This window comes from Acartia tonsa, chromosome 8, assembly GCF_053477335.1.
Source record: "Acartia tonsa isolate MP-2025a chromosome 8, ASM5347733v1, whole genome shotgun sequence".
Lineage (NCBI taxonomy): Eukaryota > Metazoa > Arthropoda > Copepoda > Calanoida > Acartiidae > Acartia > Acartia tonsa.
In genome coordinates, this window is record NC_137267.1 from 23563222 (window position 1) to 23579859 (window position 16638).

Below are 16638 nucleotides of genomic sequence, written 5' to 3' on the forward strand. Positions count from 1 at the left end.
AATAATGCACATGGAGCGCGCGACTAGGGAAAACTCATGTAAAATCGGCCTTTTTTCGTAAATTTTCCTGTATGTCCTTTTACAAGTTATATTGTTAAAGTACTTTCCTTCTTAATAAAATTCCACTATTTAAATCACGATTCTATTTTTTTAGCTTAATATGTAAGTATGTATCAATGTATCATATCATATTATATTAACTATATTTATTTTTTAACATTATTGAAAAAATAATACATATTGTATTTTTTTGAACAATATATTTTCAGAGGCTGAAATGAGTGCCACTACAGCTTTAATCATCAAGACTACTAATTTTGCTGCTATTAAGCATAAGGTGACGAGAATATTATACATACATTTTATATTTAGAAATAATCCAGGGACCTAAAGGGATAAGACAATGGCCGATAAATTTATGTGCATCTCCAATGATAATACACAAAATTACTCTTTCTATACTACAGAATCTGTAGATGACAATTAGTGGCTGAAAAGTTTGGACACCCAACCATTCTCAATTCAATTAAACTCCCCAAGGTTGTTAAGACAACGAATAAGAATACGTTATTGTAAGACTTTGGGGACTAGTGTAATTGCAGCCCAATGACTCCTCCCTCCCTGGAGAAAATTCCATAAAACTATCAATGTTTGAAATGATTATAACGGATAGCTCTTATCGTTTAATTAGGCATGTTAGAACTTTACAAACATGGCATTATAATTCCTGTAACAGTGTACAAAGTTTAGCAACGAATTATGATAATTAACAGACCGTTTCTAGATCCATTTTTAATCATGTTTATTTTTTGGCTATTTTGACATTAAAATTTGAAAAGATATGATTAGTATTACCCTATAATCTTGAAACCGAATTTTAGTTATAATTATAATGACATTCTTTTTTTAAAACGGTAAAAACTTTAGGTTTTAATGTTCGTTTGTCGTACTGTCTAAATTTAAGCTTCCCTTTTCATGGATGTTGTCATCCTTGTATATATTTTAGAATCAAAGACGTAAGGATCCCGAGAAGACTCCCTACATCAATCATCCCATCGGGGTGGCAAACTATCTAGTAGAGGTAGGTTACAGTCAATACGTGGCTTTTTAGACAGGGGTATTTTTGTCGTCAATTTAGGTTGCTGATTTAGTCCTCAGATATCAGTCAATACGGTCTTCAAAGGTCAGGGGAGAGGATTAGACAGTTGGGAGAAACATTTTATCATGGTATGTGAGAATCTCTCTCAATATACATATATTCTATATCATTTAACCATTTAACGCTAGAACTTACAGAGAAAGGTTTAGCAATCAAATGGTGATATATATTGCGAAAATGGACTTTATGTCAGCTTATATCAACAACGATATCAATTTTTTTTTAAATCACGAAACCTATACCTACTTGTTTTCAGCTGCCGTTGGGGTCAACACATAGTAAAATTGACGAACTTTACATCTGCTCCCCAAATATTCTTTTACATTTATTTCGCTTGTTGGTTATACCTTATTCCTGCTGTTATTCATCAATATGACATTCAAGTCAAAGTATCCATAATTTATTTAATAAAAATATAAAAAAATATTTTGTTCAGGCAGGTGTTGAGGATACAGATGTTATTCAGGTAATTATATTTTTAATATCATCATTAGATTTCTTTTTTGTCTTTTGCTGAAATCATTCTAAATTTATTATGTAATTCAGCAATTTCTTTCAAACTGGAATGTTGAAATCTTTTTGTAAGGAAGATTTGTAAAGAAATAAAATCTAAGTTATATTGAAAATAATATGTGCTTTTTTGTAATGGGAACCATAAGATGTAAGAATAGAGAAAAAAAAGGCTAAATGATTTGATAGTAGTAATTTCTCACATCGTAATATAAACAGCTTTCCGCGGATATCAAATGTACTAAAATGTATTAAAACCTAAAAATGATTGTATATTTTATATTTGTAGAATCTTATGATTGTACATTTTTATATTAGTAGAAAACTGGATATAATACGATGCTAGATATAGCGTTTTTTGTATGGATGAGAACCGGTTCTAATCTAATGGAGAAGCGTCGCTTAGTTTTAGATTTGATATAATCTTTTTAATGAATATTCTATATTTGTGATCAGGCTGCCCTACTACACGACACAGTGGAAGACACGGATACAACTATAGAAGAAATTAGTTCAGTTTTTGGTCAACAGGTGTTGTTTTATTTCTTATTATTTTTGTTTATAATTTTGGCGGATTTGATTTATAAGTGTGTTACATTAATTTTGTACTTGGGAGTTGCAGCAGATTTTCATTTATTCTGATATAGTGATCCTTGCAGCTGGTTGAAATAACTCCCTTTTACCCCACGCCCTCCCCTTCTACTGTATGAACAGACTGATCTATAAATAAACCAGGAGAAGGGGACCTTCGGTGGCTTAAAAATTTCATAAAATTTGGATTGGTTTGTCCAAACTTTTACAATAATAATTTATTGTTCATCAATGGTGATTTTGTTTATCACAATTGTGGTTGTACATCGTTATTCTGTTTTTTAGGTTGCCAGTATTGTAGCTGAAGTAACAGACCAAAAAGGTTTGGGTAAGTTAGTGTTTTGTTCTTTTAAACCTTTTTATAAAAAGGAATTTGCCTGGAAGTCCCAATTGCTTTGTATTTAGATGGCTTCTTAACCGATTAATGCCGCTGCAATAAAAATGCTTCTCAGCCATACTGAAAAATCATGTTTTCTCATCATATTACAGACAATTTCCATGAGTACTTTAAAATCATAAGATTAATACCACTTTTGTTAGCCCGTGCCTTTGGCCCCTCTGGTCTAACAAAACAGGTTTTAATCTTATAATTTTTCATTACACTATCCGCGGAAAACTGTGTTCACTAACTATTTTAGTTTTTAAACATTTTCCATTACTATAACATTATAAAAAATTTATTTATTACTTTAGAAAAAGCAGAACGGAAGAGGTTACAAATTATACATGCTAAAAATGCTTCAAAACAGGTGGAAACTTTTAATAAAAAAGGAAAAACATACTTTTTACTACTAAAAGAATACAAGAAGATACATTTTTTACTGAATTTCAGAACAAAGACAATTACGTCCAAATACTATGGTCAAACATTGAGACAGATAGAGGAAGAAAAAAGATAACAGAAAGTCTACAAACTAAAATAAAAAAAAATCAAACATCCTCAAACATCAGAAGTTCCCTCAGTTAGAAAATTTTGAACATTAAAATTGGGACAGACAGAAAAAAATACTAAAAAGAGTAGCTTTGCTACTAAAAATGTACACATTAGTTAGCTTACTTTGTTTATTGAGATAATGGATTTTTAAAATTTTTAGGCAAAGTTGGTAAAATTGGCTGATAAGTTGTACAATATTACAGGTTAGAAACAATTTGTTTTTAGAAATAAGTTTCTATATAAATGTAATAGATGAAGAATATACGTTGATATTATGACAGTGGAAAAAAAGTCGTTAATTTAGGTTGCCAACATAGACATCACTTATTGGGGAGTTCATTTAATGAAAACCTATCTTATAACGTGTCGAAAAAGAACTGTGCTGGATCTTCAAATAATTTAGTGGTGAGCCGGATTGGGGTGCGCCAGAGAGGTGATCCAGATTAGCGCACCTCATATCGATCTTTAAATCAAAATGGCATTGGCGATCCGGCTCAAAGTGAAAAGTGAGAATATTATAGCCTAAAACCTTCATGTAATCTATATAAAGCTTCCATAAAACTTAAAACTCAATTGGTTCAATAGTTTATGTTTTAGATCTTGAGCGTTCATTACCAGAAAGTTGGACAGAGGAAAGAAGGCACCAGTATTTTATCTGGGCCGCTAAGGTAAAAAAACAGCATAGGTTTAGATCTGCGTGGGGTGTGGGGGGGGGGGGGGAGTTGTAAAATATTAGAATGGAACTATATCTTTTGCCTTTTTATGTTTTGCCTTAATATGTTACATTACAAACCTATTTTTTCTTAATTTGCAAAATTTAATGAGTCGTAATGAAAATTAATGATTTAATGAAATATGAACATGAGAGTAGAATAGAGGGTGAGGGGGTTTAATAACTGTTTGTCCCCATTACGTGGACCATGTGCCGAACTACAATAAGGTCTTTGATTATTATCCAAAAACATCGTAAATATTAGTACAGCCAAGTTGCTGCAAAAGAGCAGAAAGCAGACGAAAAGGTCTTTAACACAGGGGCCAGGTAGTTGTCTGGGTTATACATCTATACTTATTTTATATATACTTATTATCTATACTTATTTATTATATGAACCATCAATGCTTATTTAAACATGCTAAAGATGAATATTATGCTACGTTATAGATATAGTTTGATTATAGGTGGTGAAGGGGTGTAGAGGTATAAATTCTCGTCTTGAAGAACAAATTGACCAAGTTTTAACAAGGTATTTCAAATTGTTCTTTTTATTCTCAAATTGTAGAACAAATATGCGTATTGTTCTCATAAAATTTGTATTCTAACACAGCGTGTTTTAAATTCTTAGGGCTACTAACTATACAGAATAGTTAAATTTGAACCAAGACGGTTTAAGCCATGTATCAGGATTCTATGGAATAGTTTAAAACTTGTGTTAGACTTTTAATTAAACCCGCGCTTGGAGGTTATGGGTTCGAATCAGGGCTAAAACCGCGTCATAAGAAAAGACGTTAAAAGTGGTAACTGTTGCTGCTATGTCAGATACTCGACAGTAATAGTTAGAGTAGAGTGATGCCTTGGCCAAAAACAGGCGCAACTCATTACCATGCATAGTTAGGACTTCTAGACAAAGGTCGTGCAATGAAAGCGTTGGCTGTCTTAATAGTTGGAATGTTAGTGCCTTGGGGCCTATTATAAATGTCTGAACCTATGGTTTTATCAGTTGTATAAATCAGGTATGATTTAAAATCATTTTCAAACACTTTGACAAAGTCCAAACTGCACAAATTAAACCATCCCCTAAACAATCGAAAATGTTTTTTGTTATGTTATTGTGACATGTCTTATACGTCTTACTCTTATAAGTTGAAAAATTCTATGGTATAATTTTTTTATCTTTTTCAGGAATGGGGTAGAGGACCCAGCAAATATTACTCTACTTGAAAATGAACTGCATGAGTAATTCAGTATTGTAATCTAGACGGGTCATCCTTATTTAAAAGTAACAGGATTTGCTTTTAAATATTGAGATCACATTATTTATTCTTTTTTGCAACTACCTAAACTTTGACAGCGTGTGCCTTTTTTTACTATTTAGCTTTTAAATAAATAGATAACAAGTATTTTGATCTTGTGCAGTTCACGGAAAAATTATCTCTTAAGATCTATGAACTTTAAAGGCTGCTGGCTTCCAAACAGCTGAACATACGTGTTATTCTAGCACATAAGCGGCAAAAGAAGGCATTTAACTTATTTAAATGAGATCCAATGATACACAGGGAAAGCTTGACTGAGAAAACACACTTCAAATATATCTTTTTCGGTCATCTATTTGCTTTGCGAGATAAATGTGCATTATTAAGTAATTACTAAGTTCAGCCGTTTGGCCACCAGCAGCCTTTAAAGTTAATCGATTATTTGAGATATTCGATCTCAGGATCATTTTACATTTGACCACACCTGATTTTATTTTAACTGTGATTTTTAAAAATCTCAAATTATGTATTTATTACCAAACCATTTGTAATTTCGAAGTATTAAATGCTAATATTTGACTTTTTATCTTTTAATGTGTTGTCTGTGTGATATTATGGGTTTGTAAGCTTGATATAATATATTACTTTTTTTTATTAAGAAAACAATAAAGAAATGCTTTTATCTTGACAAAAAAAAACACCTTGTTTGGGGACGTAGTAATACTACCATCTAGGTAGAGCTATTGCCTCTTACAATCCAAACTTCGCAATATTAATTGGTATGAGAATTTTAAAAAAAGTAACAGCTGCTGCTTGTTGCTTTTTTTGCTTTAAATATCAGAATACTAAAATTTGACATAAAAATCATAAAACATGTTGCTTTTTATTCGTTTGTACTTCTTAATAATAATATGACATATCAATGATAAAATTGTGTGCTTTAAAATTGTGATGAAAATTATTTTTTTTTTCAAAAATATATTGTTTTCGTCTTACTATGTTTATTCATCAATAAAACTGCGAAGCATCTCTATCATGGTAGTGTCCAAACTTTTCCACCGATTATTTTTTAACATAAAAAATAAGTAATTTTGTGTGTCATAATAATTGGGAATTTACTAAAATCTGATTCAATCAAATATGATTAACAATTTAATTTATTAAATTTTTCTTTCCAAAAACAATTATATGAACTGGTTATTTATTAGAATACTGTACAAAAGTTTATATAATCTTTATATGTTTATTATCTACATTTTAATAAATTGTAATGGTGTGCTATCCCTTCCGCGCAAAAAATAATAAAAACGACAAAATCTCAATAGGTAGATAGTAATTAGCATGACAGAAAACAACGCCACCCCCCCCCCCTTTATTTTATGGCTAGATTTTACATTGTTTATTTTTTAGATCATGTTAGGATAGGTTAAACTGGTTACTTGGATGTCCTTGAAGAGGGGAGGGGGTTGTCAGTGCTCGATAGGTGTTTTTAGGGAAAGCATCATATAATCAAATCATATGTTTTTTTGCGGATATAAAAGTTGGCACTATTGATATTTATACGATATTTATGGGTAGTTTGTAAATCATTCTGTTAAGCAATACTAAAATGATATATTTTTAAAATTTTATTATTTTTTTCTAATGATGAAAATCAAAATCCATTTTCTTTGGTGTAAATGCGTCAGGAAGAAGATACTTCAAACTTGTCACCTTAAACAATAAATATAGTACATTAAGATGGTCAAACTGACTCCATAATCCGTCAAACTTAAAATAAAATACTAGCAGAAAAACAACTTAGTTTAATTTTTGGTATTCTTACGATTTATTCTAATAATACGAGAAACAAAAGTTTTCCACTGTATAATTTCCCGAAAGCTAACTTCATCCTAAAAATATCAACTATTCCTAGTTGAATTATTATCTATGTTTTGTCATAAGCTTCACATTATACGAGATAAATTTTAACACGATATAATTTCCTAGTTCCTTTATATCTAAAATGTTCTTCGCTTCTCATGCTATGCTGATTATGGTTACTTATCAAAACGAATCTAAAAAGGCTATTTCAAATGCTTATTGCTTGTTTATTTTAAACTAGCGGCTTTTTTTTTGGGGGGGGGGTGGAGGGTTGACCTCCCCTCAATTTTATTTTTAATTTTTTAATTTATTTTAATCAAATTATCCTTCAATAAAAAAAGGATATAAAAGTAACCGGATGTCTGTAGCTAAAGATCTTGCTGGACCAACATAGTTCTACTTTACAAAAAAGTTTCTCATAGGTTCAGGAAAGGTAAATAACTATTTTGGGTTGGGGTGCCTTCATCCTCCACAGAGAAATCGCCTCTAATTTATCTTTCTTTTTTCTAACATTGAAAATTTAGGGTCGACTCACCCCCCTACGCCTTTCCTCATGAGGCCTCTAGTGGCGTTGCCGCTAGTAGCAGATATTCAGACTCAATACCTACACAAAAAAATAGGAATACCTGAACTTTACCATCAAGCCTCACAAGGTAGATTGGGATTTCTGGATGAAATTCAGCTAAGAATTGTCTAAAATACAAAAAATGGACTAATAATTTCCCTCCGAGTTTGGAAGCAGCTCATACCAATAACGAAATTAATTCGGAAGAAAATCACGAAACCTATACGTGTTTTTCAGCTGTCGTTGGGGGGCAACACATCGTAAAATTGACGACCTCTCCATTTGCCCCCCAAATATTACTTTAGATTTATTTTGCTTGTTGGTTATACCTTATTCCTGGTTCTTTTCAATAAGAAATACACATATTTAGTGAATATTATCTTTCTACTAATATTTTTAAGCCTTAAAACACTCACCTTTACGGATTCTACCAGAAACCTACCCCTCTCTTTTATATTTGTGAAAATAGAGATTAAATAACATACCCTTTGATTTTCCGACCTTTTGTCTAGAAGTCCTACCTATTCATGGTAATGAGTTGCGCCTGTTTGCGGGCCAAGACATTCCCTTGTTCTTAATATTAATGTTGTCACACACCAGACAAAGTAGCGGAGATACCATTTTTAACGTCTCTAGTAAAACTCATTAAACTAACATAGAAGCAGTAGGAATCATTTTTAACATCTTTAGTTATTATGCGGTGTCGGACTGAGATTAGAACCTATAACCTTCTCGGCGACGAGCAGATGCGTTTCGTGTTAAGCTAATAAGCACGTTCGAGGGGTTAATCATAAACACAAACATAGAACCACTTGTTTAGTTGAACTAACCTGCAGGCTCCGCAAGGGCCGACAAATTCTTCCTTAAGGTCTGCCGAGATAGCTATGCATGTGAAATCCTGTTTACCTTCAGATACCGCCTTAAAAAAAACATATTCGCTTGCTACATTTGGAAAGTTTTGTTCTTGGTTCTCTAATCTAATCTTTTTTTTACACTAATGGCTTCGCCCTCAGCCTGTATAGGGACTTTGTCGTTAGAGGGAAGTTGGTACCTTTAATGCTCATTTTAGGTACATTTATATTTTATACCCAGTATTTTTCATTCTTCTCTCATTGTGTGTTTTAGGGGGGGGGGGGAAAGTAATTTTTTTTGGGGGAAGGATGGCGGGATTTCCCCCCCCCCCTCCGAGTATATAGCCTCTAGGTTTATTCAATTAGTGCAGTGGTTAGCGAGATCTTAAGCTTCTTCAGACGGACAGACAGACATTGTTCTACTTTGTATTACAAATATTTGATTAACAAAAAAAATTTATCTAAATTTAAAATGGTACCTTTACTAAAGCTGTTCTTTCAGCACAAATAGCCAAACCATAGGATGCATTCTCAACATTACAACCTAAAATATATTTATTTACTCGGTTCATAATAATTTTGTCCCAGTCATAGTATGAAAATTATTGTATTACAAAGCATTTTTCATGGATTTAGAGAAAAGGCAATCGAGTTGAAATATTTGGTGCCTAATATTTTTGTTTTATTAGAGTGTATAATTTGGCATCTTAAACCAACAACGAAATTAATCCAGAAACCTATACATGATTTTCCACGGTCGTTTGATTTTTTAAATGACACGTTATTCGATACAAAATTATAAAATATGAATGTTAAAAAAATCACCTTTGATAACAGAACCATCTGAGCATTGAAGAGCCGCTCCAACCTAAAAGAAACACTGTTGATATGTTTGTTTGTATGTATGTCTGCAATGCTCATGTAATGACTTTTGCCTTTACATTTATCTTTCTCATGCGAAACCTTTTGATATTAACGCAGAATTTAGAAATTTAGTTCTTTAAATGATTTATTAAAGTTAGTATCTGCAGGGCAAGGCAGCCACACGGTTGAGGTAGCTGAGGCTTGCTGACCCCTGAGGCTGAGTGCGGCTGCGGCTGATTAAGAATTAGGGTGGCTGCGGCTAAATAATACTTTGGCCCGGTAGCTGAGACTTATCTAGCCGCAGCCACCATAATTCTTCTGAATTGGAATTTTGTGGCTGGAGCTTAGAGTGGCTTAGAATAAGTCCAAGTCCTGAAGACATTAAGCATAAGTCCTGTCTTAGGCTTTTCGCACATACCTTTAAAAATACACCCCCTTGGAGAAACAATGTGCACGCCACTGGTTTTGTGTCATAGTAAACAAAGGCAATTGTTTTCTCCATATGAACCAATACATCCATTTTAAAATCTAAAGTTGAAATAAAAACTTACCTTAAATTGGCTGTAAGGAGAATACGACATATTTCTTGCTTCTATACTGTCGCGACATAATTTCTAAAAAATATATTTTCAATTTTTTTAGTCATCTTGCACGTTTTTATATTTGTTATTTTGGACTTTTGTCGGTAATGCACATTGGTATACACCGAAATATAGCAAAATTGCATGTTATTGCAAATAGAAAATAGACGTATTAAAAACATTTGTTTTTGTGAGGCAGTTTTTTTCTGGCACTTCGCACCACGATACCATTTCCTACCTCCCCCCAAGATATACTTTTAGCAGGGATCTAAAGGGATAAGACAATGGTCAATCAATTGATGTACGTCCCCAATGTTGATACACAAAATTACCCCTTCTGTAGATTGAAGTTAATGGTTGGAACGTTTGAACACTTGACTTCGTGAACCAACCAATCAAAATTCAATAAAAGTCACCAAAATTGTTAAGCCAAAATATAAGATATATAGCGTTATCATAAAAGTTTGGGGAGTAGTGCAATAAATAGCCCTCTCTCTGTATTTTTAGTCAGGGTATAATTTTCACTTTCAGTATAGATAAAACAAAATCATGAGCACACCTCTGACTGTATAAACAGGGATAGTGTAGAAACTTTTCGGATCAAGTGCAGTTAACGGTGAAAAAATGTTCCAGGCACCAATAACCTCCAAAAAATCTATGACGTTTAAAGGCTTATAACGGCCAAACGGTGGAGTGTAAAGATTATGCTCACAACTAATTTTAACCAACAATAGAAGGCCTACAAATAATCTGGGATGGTCGTCACTCAATAATGCACAGTTATTCGCAATGCACATAAATGCGCGGCAAAGACAATTTTTTTGCTTTTGTATTAAGTGAAGAATTATTGTGCTTTATTGGATCTTGGCTATTCCATATTATTTATAGGAAATCTTATGCCGCTTAAAACCGTGCGGGAATTATATGTACGTCCAGCCTTTAAGCAGCTAGTAGGCTCTAAAGTTTTGGATATAATCGTTACCAGGAACGTTTTACCGTGAACTGCACTACATTCAACTTTTTACCTGTAGTTTTGGGTCAAAATCTTCAATACTTTTTACTGTTGTCATTTTCGTTCTAAATAAAATTAAAGATGTAAACTTAAAATAGTTATTTATAGACAGCTTTCCGCGGATATTAAAATGAATAATTATAAGATTAAAGCCAGTTTTGTTAGTCCTGAGGAAACGATGCCACTAAACCCCACTACGCTTCTGGGGGCGAAGATTCTAGTGGCTAGTGGAGAAGCCGGAACTAGTAATTTTAATTCAATGAATTAAGAGGATTGCTTCTATCCTTAAACAGGTTCAACAGGGTTGATTTTCTGCAACGGCACGAAAATGAGTCAATGGGAAAATGAACATTTCATTGCATATGAACATTTTGGATAATACCATCAATTCATAGACTGTCGATACAAAAAGAGAATAAATATAAAAACTAAGAATCATTTTCTTAAAGCGGTCAATCTGATAAGAATCTTTCAATCTCTGATAAAGAGATTTAATTATATTTGAGAAAATCATCTAAAAAGTATGAATATGCTTCATAAATTTAAATGTGATAAATAGATATTGTAATAATACCTTATCAAATTTTTGCATGATTTTAGCTCATAACTTTGAAAATAAGTTTTTTTTCATTGCAATATTCCTAATCACTGAATTCAAACGATAATTTAATGTCACTGCTGTGTTAATATGTGTTAGGCTATGTTTTTTTCCTATGCTTAATCCTTATAACAGGTACTACAACACTCACCTTAGCCACTGCAAGGTGCCAAAACTGTTTTTTTTTTCAAACTACAATTTAAACTGAGGGGTTGACTTCCCTATGCACTTGCTCATCCCTCAGGGGCCTCTAGGGGCATAGCCTCTAGGGGCATAGCCTCTAGTAACTATAATTTGTTTTAAAATATGATTTCACTACAAATTTTATGAAGAACCATTCACGTCAAAAGATGATTTAAAACTACTTGTAAATGATTGATATGATATTGATATATTGATAACAGATAAATTGTACTATTTTTCTTAGTGAGGCAATTGACTTGAGTGTAGTATAATACAGAGAGAGAGAGAGAGGGGACAATGGGCGGTTCATTACACTAGTTTCCAAAGTTTTACTATAACATTTTCTTTTGCTTTGGCTTTACAACTTTAGGGACTTTAACTGAATTTTGATTGGTTGGTTATTTAGAATGATTGTTCTTCTAACGTTTCGATCACTGATTTTAATCTACAGAATAAGTAATTTTGTGTATAATCAATGTATGTATGTATGGGGATGTACATTGTACATAAATTTATCGGCCATTGTCTTATCCCTTTAGATCCCTGAGTATAATAGAACGGATGACTACTATCATACATTAAGGAGGGTGAGATGGTGGTTTTCAACAATTGTAATTGCCAACCCTTTTTTCTACTAAAATATATTACCTTGTGGTTATAGGAATCATTGTTCCAAAATTCTGATGTTTAAGATAACATGTTTTAAAAAATAGTTGTTTTAAATGTATGAACAGACTTTCTGGTAATGATTATAGAGTTGCTACGCTTTCTAATTAGTACCCAACTTCTATCATCATCATCATTCAATGCTAAAAATTGATAGGACAATTCCAATGTGTCTAAATCAATGATATGAAATATACGTTACGGACGGATGTGCATGTTTACCCTAGTTAAAAAAAGGCTTTGCTTTGAAAAATAAGAAAATGTTGAAAAAATGTATATTCTGACACAGTTTCATTTAAGAGTAAACTCGCTGCTAAAAACAGAAATTATTACTATTTTTTTTGCACAATATGGAGCCATTGTGTAGATTTTTCTGTAACATTGATAAGACTATTTCCTCATGGCCGTGCCTCCAAATTTAATTTTCATATTGTAGACCAATTAGATTTTGACTAATCACGGTTTTGATCTAGAAAAAACATCTAATTTTGTAACTAGAAATCGCACACGAAAAAAATTTAAAACCCTTTTTGTAAGACTAAACATTAATCATTTTATCCTACTTGCGGTTACAGCTCTAGAAGCACTAAAGGTGGCGGGAGAAAAGTTGCCCCCCCCCCTCCCTTCCATTTTGATTTAAATTTTTTTTGGGGAGGGGGCATTTTTTATTGAAAGGGTAAAGATCCCATCCTTTATTTAAATAAAAACCTTCACTGAACCTATAAGAAGCATATCAGCTCAGCGGTTAGTAAGAGCCTTCGCTACAGACAAAATAGCTTATAACTCTATATAATAGGATAGGATTATATTAAATAGTTTTAAGAGGTTCTTTAGTTTGCAGTTTAAGATTTCGATTACTACTGAACAAATTCAGTTCTTCGGTTTTCTGGAAGCTGTACATGGGTTCAGGATGGTTTTGGGCTAATATTTGCTTTCCCTTTTATGCAGAGCTTCAAGATGCTAAGGGCGCAGCTACTAGTACAATAAAGCGCATTATTTTTTATGTCGTTGATTTATTAGACCAAAATTCATTGAAAAATTATAAATTAAACGGCATTTTTTGATTAGTCTATATAGCTTAACACTATTCTAATGATAAAATTTGTGAATTTGTAAATTTCCAAACAAAATGAAATACTTATATTAATTATGTGTGGAATTGTTCATGGGTGTCCAACAGGGAGTAAGGGAGGGGACAATGGGCAATTAATTCAATTTAAGAGGGTTCGCTGAAAAGCAATGAAAACTAGATTTATCAAGAAAATTTTACCAAAATTGTAAGGGGATCATGGTAACCTAATTTAGAACAAAATTAGTTCTAAGAAAAAAATCATTTACTTGAAAATTAAATTATCAACACATCACAATGTAGTAAACATTCTGTAATTAATCACTAGAAAAATCTTGTTTAGAACTACCCCAACCCTTCTGATATATTTATAACGGACCCTTAAATTCAAGCGGTTCTTAGATTATTTAATACATAAATATCACAGTAGAGTTTCTATACATGAAAAGACATTTTCTTGGGGAAAAATATTTGTTAAAACCAGCGATAAATAACAAACTTTTCTGTCTGTATATACAAAACTAGCTCAGCTAAGTTAGCGGGGCATTGATGCGCAAGTCCCCAAAATCAGTAAGAATCTGCTGTATTCGTGCACATTCCCTTTAAGCCAGTCCCCAAAGTCTGAGACTCCTTAAAAATTGAATATTCGATCCATTGTCCCCTCCCTTACTCCCTGGGTGTCCAAGCTTTTTCATTTGGGGGGGGTAATCACCCCTGTACCCTCCCCCCCCATAGGACGTCCTTGGAAGTTCATGATTTAAATTCCTTTTTTTAGCCACTACGTATTTAGAAACAAACGGGTCAACTTAAAATTAATATAAAAATTTCAAAGGACAAACATAAAGCTTTTCTGAATTGAAGAACATAATAGGTCATAATATGTCATTAGCAAGAATAAAGAATAACCTAAGAATTTAGTGGCAAAAATATTAAATTAATTGGTTATGACAGAAACATAATAAAACGAATGTGGAAAAAAGTAGCAACAATGGATGTAGATTATGCGTGGATATTATGACAGGAGAAAAACTGTCGTAAATTTAGGTTGCTAACATGTTCAGTTCGTTCATCCAGTAGAAAGGCAGGGGGGATACCCCCTATCGTTGTTATTTTAGCCCGCTACGATTTTCATTTTATTAGAGAACATGAAAATAAAATCTGATGTAACATCCAAGTTATAATAAATCCAATGTAGCATCAAATTTCAGACAAATGAACGAACCAACCAACAAACAAAAAGCACAGTACATAAACAAACTAGGTACACTGACAAAAATACTATATGGGGACAAACATACTAGCGCAACAAACCCTGTAGGGGACAAACATACTAGTGAATTTGGGTCATGTGAAGGAAAAGACCCCCGCAGGAACTAGAAATAGGGGAAAAGCTACTGTGAAAATATTACAAAACCCGCAACTTCGTTTCCTTCACATGACCAGTGAAATTTTATAGTGAATTTATATTTCTTCTTTCTTCATCAATTTGCAAAAAATTACCTAAATTCATTGCCTTTGAAGCTTAAGCGTTTTACTTAAAATATGTCCCGCTAGTACGATTGTCCCCTTGTAAGATTTTCCCCTAGAGGGTTTGTAGTACGTTCGTCGCACTAGTACGTTTGTCCCCCTAATATATTCAACAAAGGTAGCAAACGATAAGGAACGACGCACATACCCTAGTTACGAAATAGCTGCGCTAAAAGTATATACACTATATACTGATTATCTAAGATACAAAGTAGCTTCGCTACTAAAAAACGTCTATGATCTAGGATTAAATCTAGATATATCCACTCCGAGTGAAAGCTAAACTTTAACTGAGAGCGAATGAAAGTTCCAGATTTTGTTTTCTTCAAATAGAACATTTTTTTGGTGTTATTCGACCTTTTACATTTATAGATGTATTAAAAGGTTTAAAGAAATACTGTATTGTAATAAAAAATGATACAGTTTTGCAACAAAATTACATTAAACTTATGTATCTACACATTTTTTTTGTGTGGGGTTGAATTAAGGTGTCCAACCTCCCTTCCAACCCCCTCCCCCAAAACTATGTTAGATTACATGAAAAGCAAATAAAATAGATTGCTGTGATGTTTTGCTTTAGACTGATGGACAGATAGACACCCTTTTAGTTTGTTTTATGATTTTAAAAATCCTCTATTTTATTTATTACGTAATTAGATAAACCTGTCCTTATTTGCATATTTGCTTTCGTTTGCTTTCATTTATTTTCTTGTTTTGCCACTTTTCAAAAAGTGGGTTTACCCCCTCCCTCCCCATTTAAATCCCTCTGGGCAAATATTTCATATAAATTTAAAATATGATTAAAAATCTAAATTCGGTGTTGTTATCAAAGGATTTTGGCAATAGCTGATATTTTATTGCGATACAAATGATATATCATAAAAAGTCGTCGACTTAAGCATATTCTACTTGATTCTACTTGATACTTGGGGGAGGGGGGGGGGGGCTAATAAAAATTCTCAAAGGGGGTGGGGATAGCGAAATTTTACCAATTTGTAGCCAAATCATTAAAAATAAACTTTTCATTTCTTGTGTTTTTTTGTTGGGGAGGGGGGGGGGGTATTAAAATTACAAGCTGCGCCCTTAATACATATTCAGGTAAAAGTAAAATTTAACATCAGTTGTATGCATATTTCAATTTTTAATAAAATTTATATTGACATATGCAAACTATAATATTTTTTACTTTTTGTTTAAAAAGTACAAAATGTTTAAAATAACATTGATATTAAAACAATAATAATTCATAAAAAGAAATATCTAATATTGAAATCTTTAAATCTTTAAATTTAAAAAAAAATTTTGAAGTGTCTAAGATAAAATCATTCTAGTTTTATTTACTGTATAACATTTTATTGTTTCTCATTACTGTTGCGCTACTTTGGATATAATCATCATTTTGTTTGTTTACATTGAATTCTTCATTTCAGGGAAGCTTTACATATATGTTTCATAATAGTTTTAATTTCTTCTTCCTCCTACCCCTTTAAATTCAGAGCCTCTAGATGCCATACTAAGACTCAGACTCGGAAAACATTTACTATAGAGCAGTGTCATACAATACTAAATATCTAGAAATTAATCTAGCACCCCAATAAATAGACAAATCTGAATAAAACTTCGTGGTAACATGTAGAATGTATAATAAATTTTTCCCTGAAAATGTCAGCCCTCTATCTTGAAAATGAGATGAG

General features: G+C 32.4%; 2 protein-coding genes across 2 annotated transcripts; one reads left to right on the forward strand and one right to left on the reverse strand.

Annotated features, from left to right (window-relative positions):
• Positions 1–233: 233 nt before the first annotated feature.
• Positions 234–6160, forward strand: Mesh1 (Metazoan SpoT homolog-1). Its single transcript, XM_080169496.1, has 10 exons — positions 234–337; positions 1007–1081; positions 1596–1625; positions 2126–2200; positions 2546–2588; positions 2954–3009; positions 3355–3397; positions 3792–3862; positions 4374–4438; positions 5095–6160. The coding sequence occupies exons 1-10, from the start codon at positions 278–280 to the stop codon at positions 5150–5152; spliced, it is 576 nt and encodes a 191-aa protein (XP_080025622.1). The 5' UTR covers positions 234–277; the 3' UTR covers positions 5153–6160.
• A 474-nt stretch (positions 6161–6634) lies between these two features.
• On the reverse strand, positions 6635–11036 carry LOC145326282 (cytidine deaminase-like). The gene is made up of 7 exons (XM_080169497.1): positions 10915–11036; positions 9860–9922; positions 9270–9312; positions 8924–8988; positions 8424–8512; positions 7655–7721; positions 6635–6878 (listed from the first exon to the last, which is right to left on the reverse strand). The coding sequence occupies exons 1-7, from the start codon at positions 10957–10959 to the stop codon at positions 6807–6809; spliced, it is 444 nt and encodes a 147-aa protein (XP_080025623.1). The 5' UTR covers positions 10960–11036; the 3' UTR covers positions 6635–6806.
• Positions 11037–16638: the final 5602 nt, after the last annotated feature.

Coding starts and splice junctions, on each gene's coding strand:
- LOC145326282 (XM_080169497.1), bottom strand. CDS start 10,959: ATGACAACAGTAAAAAGTATTGAAGATTTTGACCCAAAACTACAG. Junction 9,313..9,859: donor CTCCTTACAGCCAATTTAAG/GTAAGTTTTTAT, acceptor TGTTTCTTTTAG/GTTGGAGCGGCTCTTCAATG. Junction 8,513..8,923: donor AAAGAACAGCTTTAGTAAAG/GTACCATTTTAA, acceptor GTTTTTTTTAAG/GCGGTATCTGAAGGTAAACA.
- Mesh1 (XM_080169496.1), top strand. CDS start 278: ATGAGTGCCACTACAGCTTTAATCATCAAGACTACTAATTTTGCTGCT. Junction 3,863..4,373: donor ATTTTATCTGGGCCGCTAAG/GTAAAAAAACAG, acceptor GTTTGATTATAG/GTGGTGAAGGGGTGTAGAGG. Junction 4,439..5,094: donor ATTGACCAAGTTTTAACAAG/GTATTTCAAATT, acceptor TATCTTTTTCAG/GAATGGGGTAGAGGACCCAG.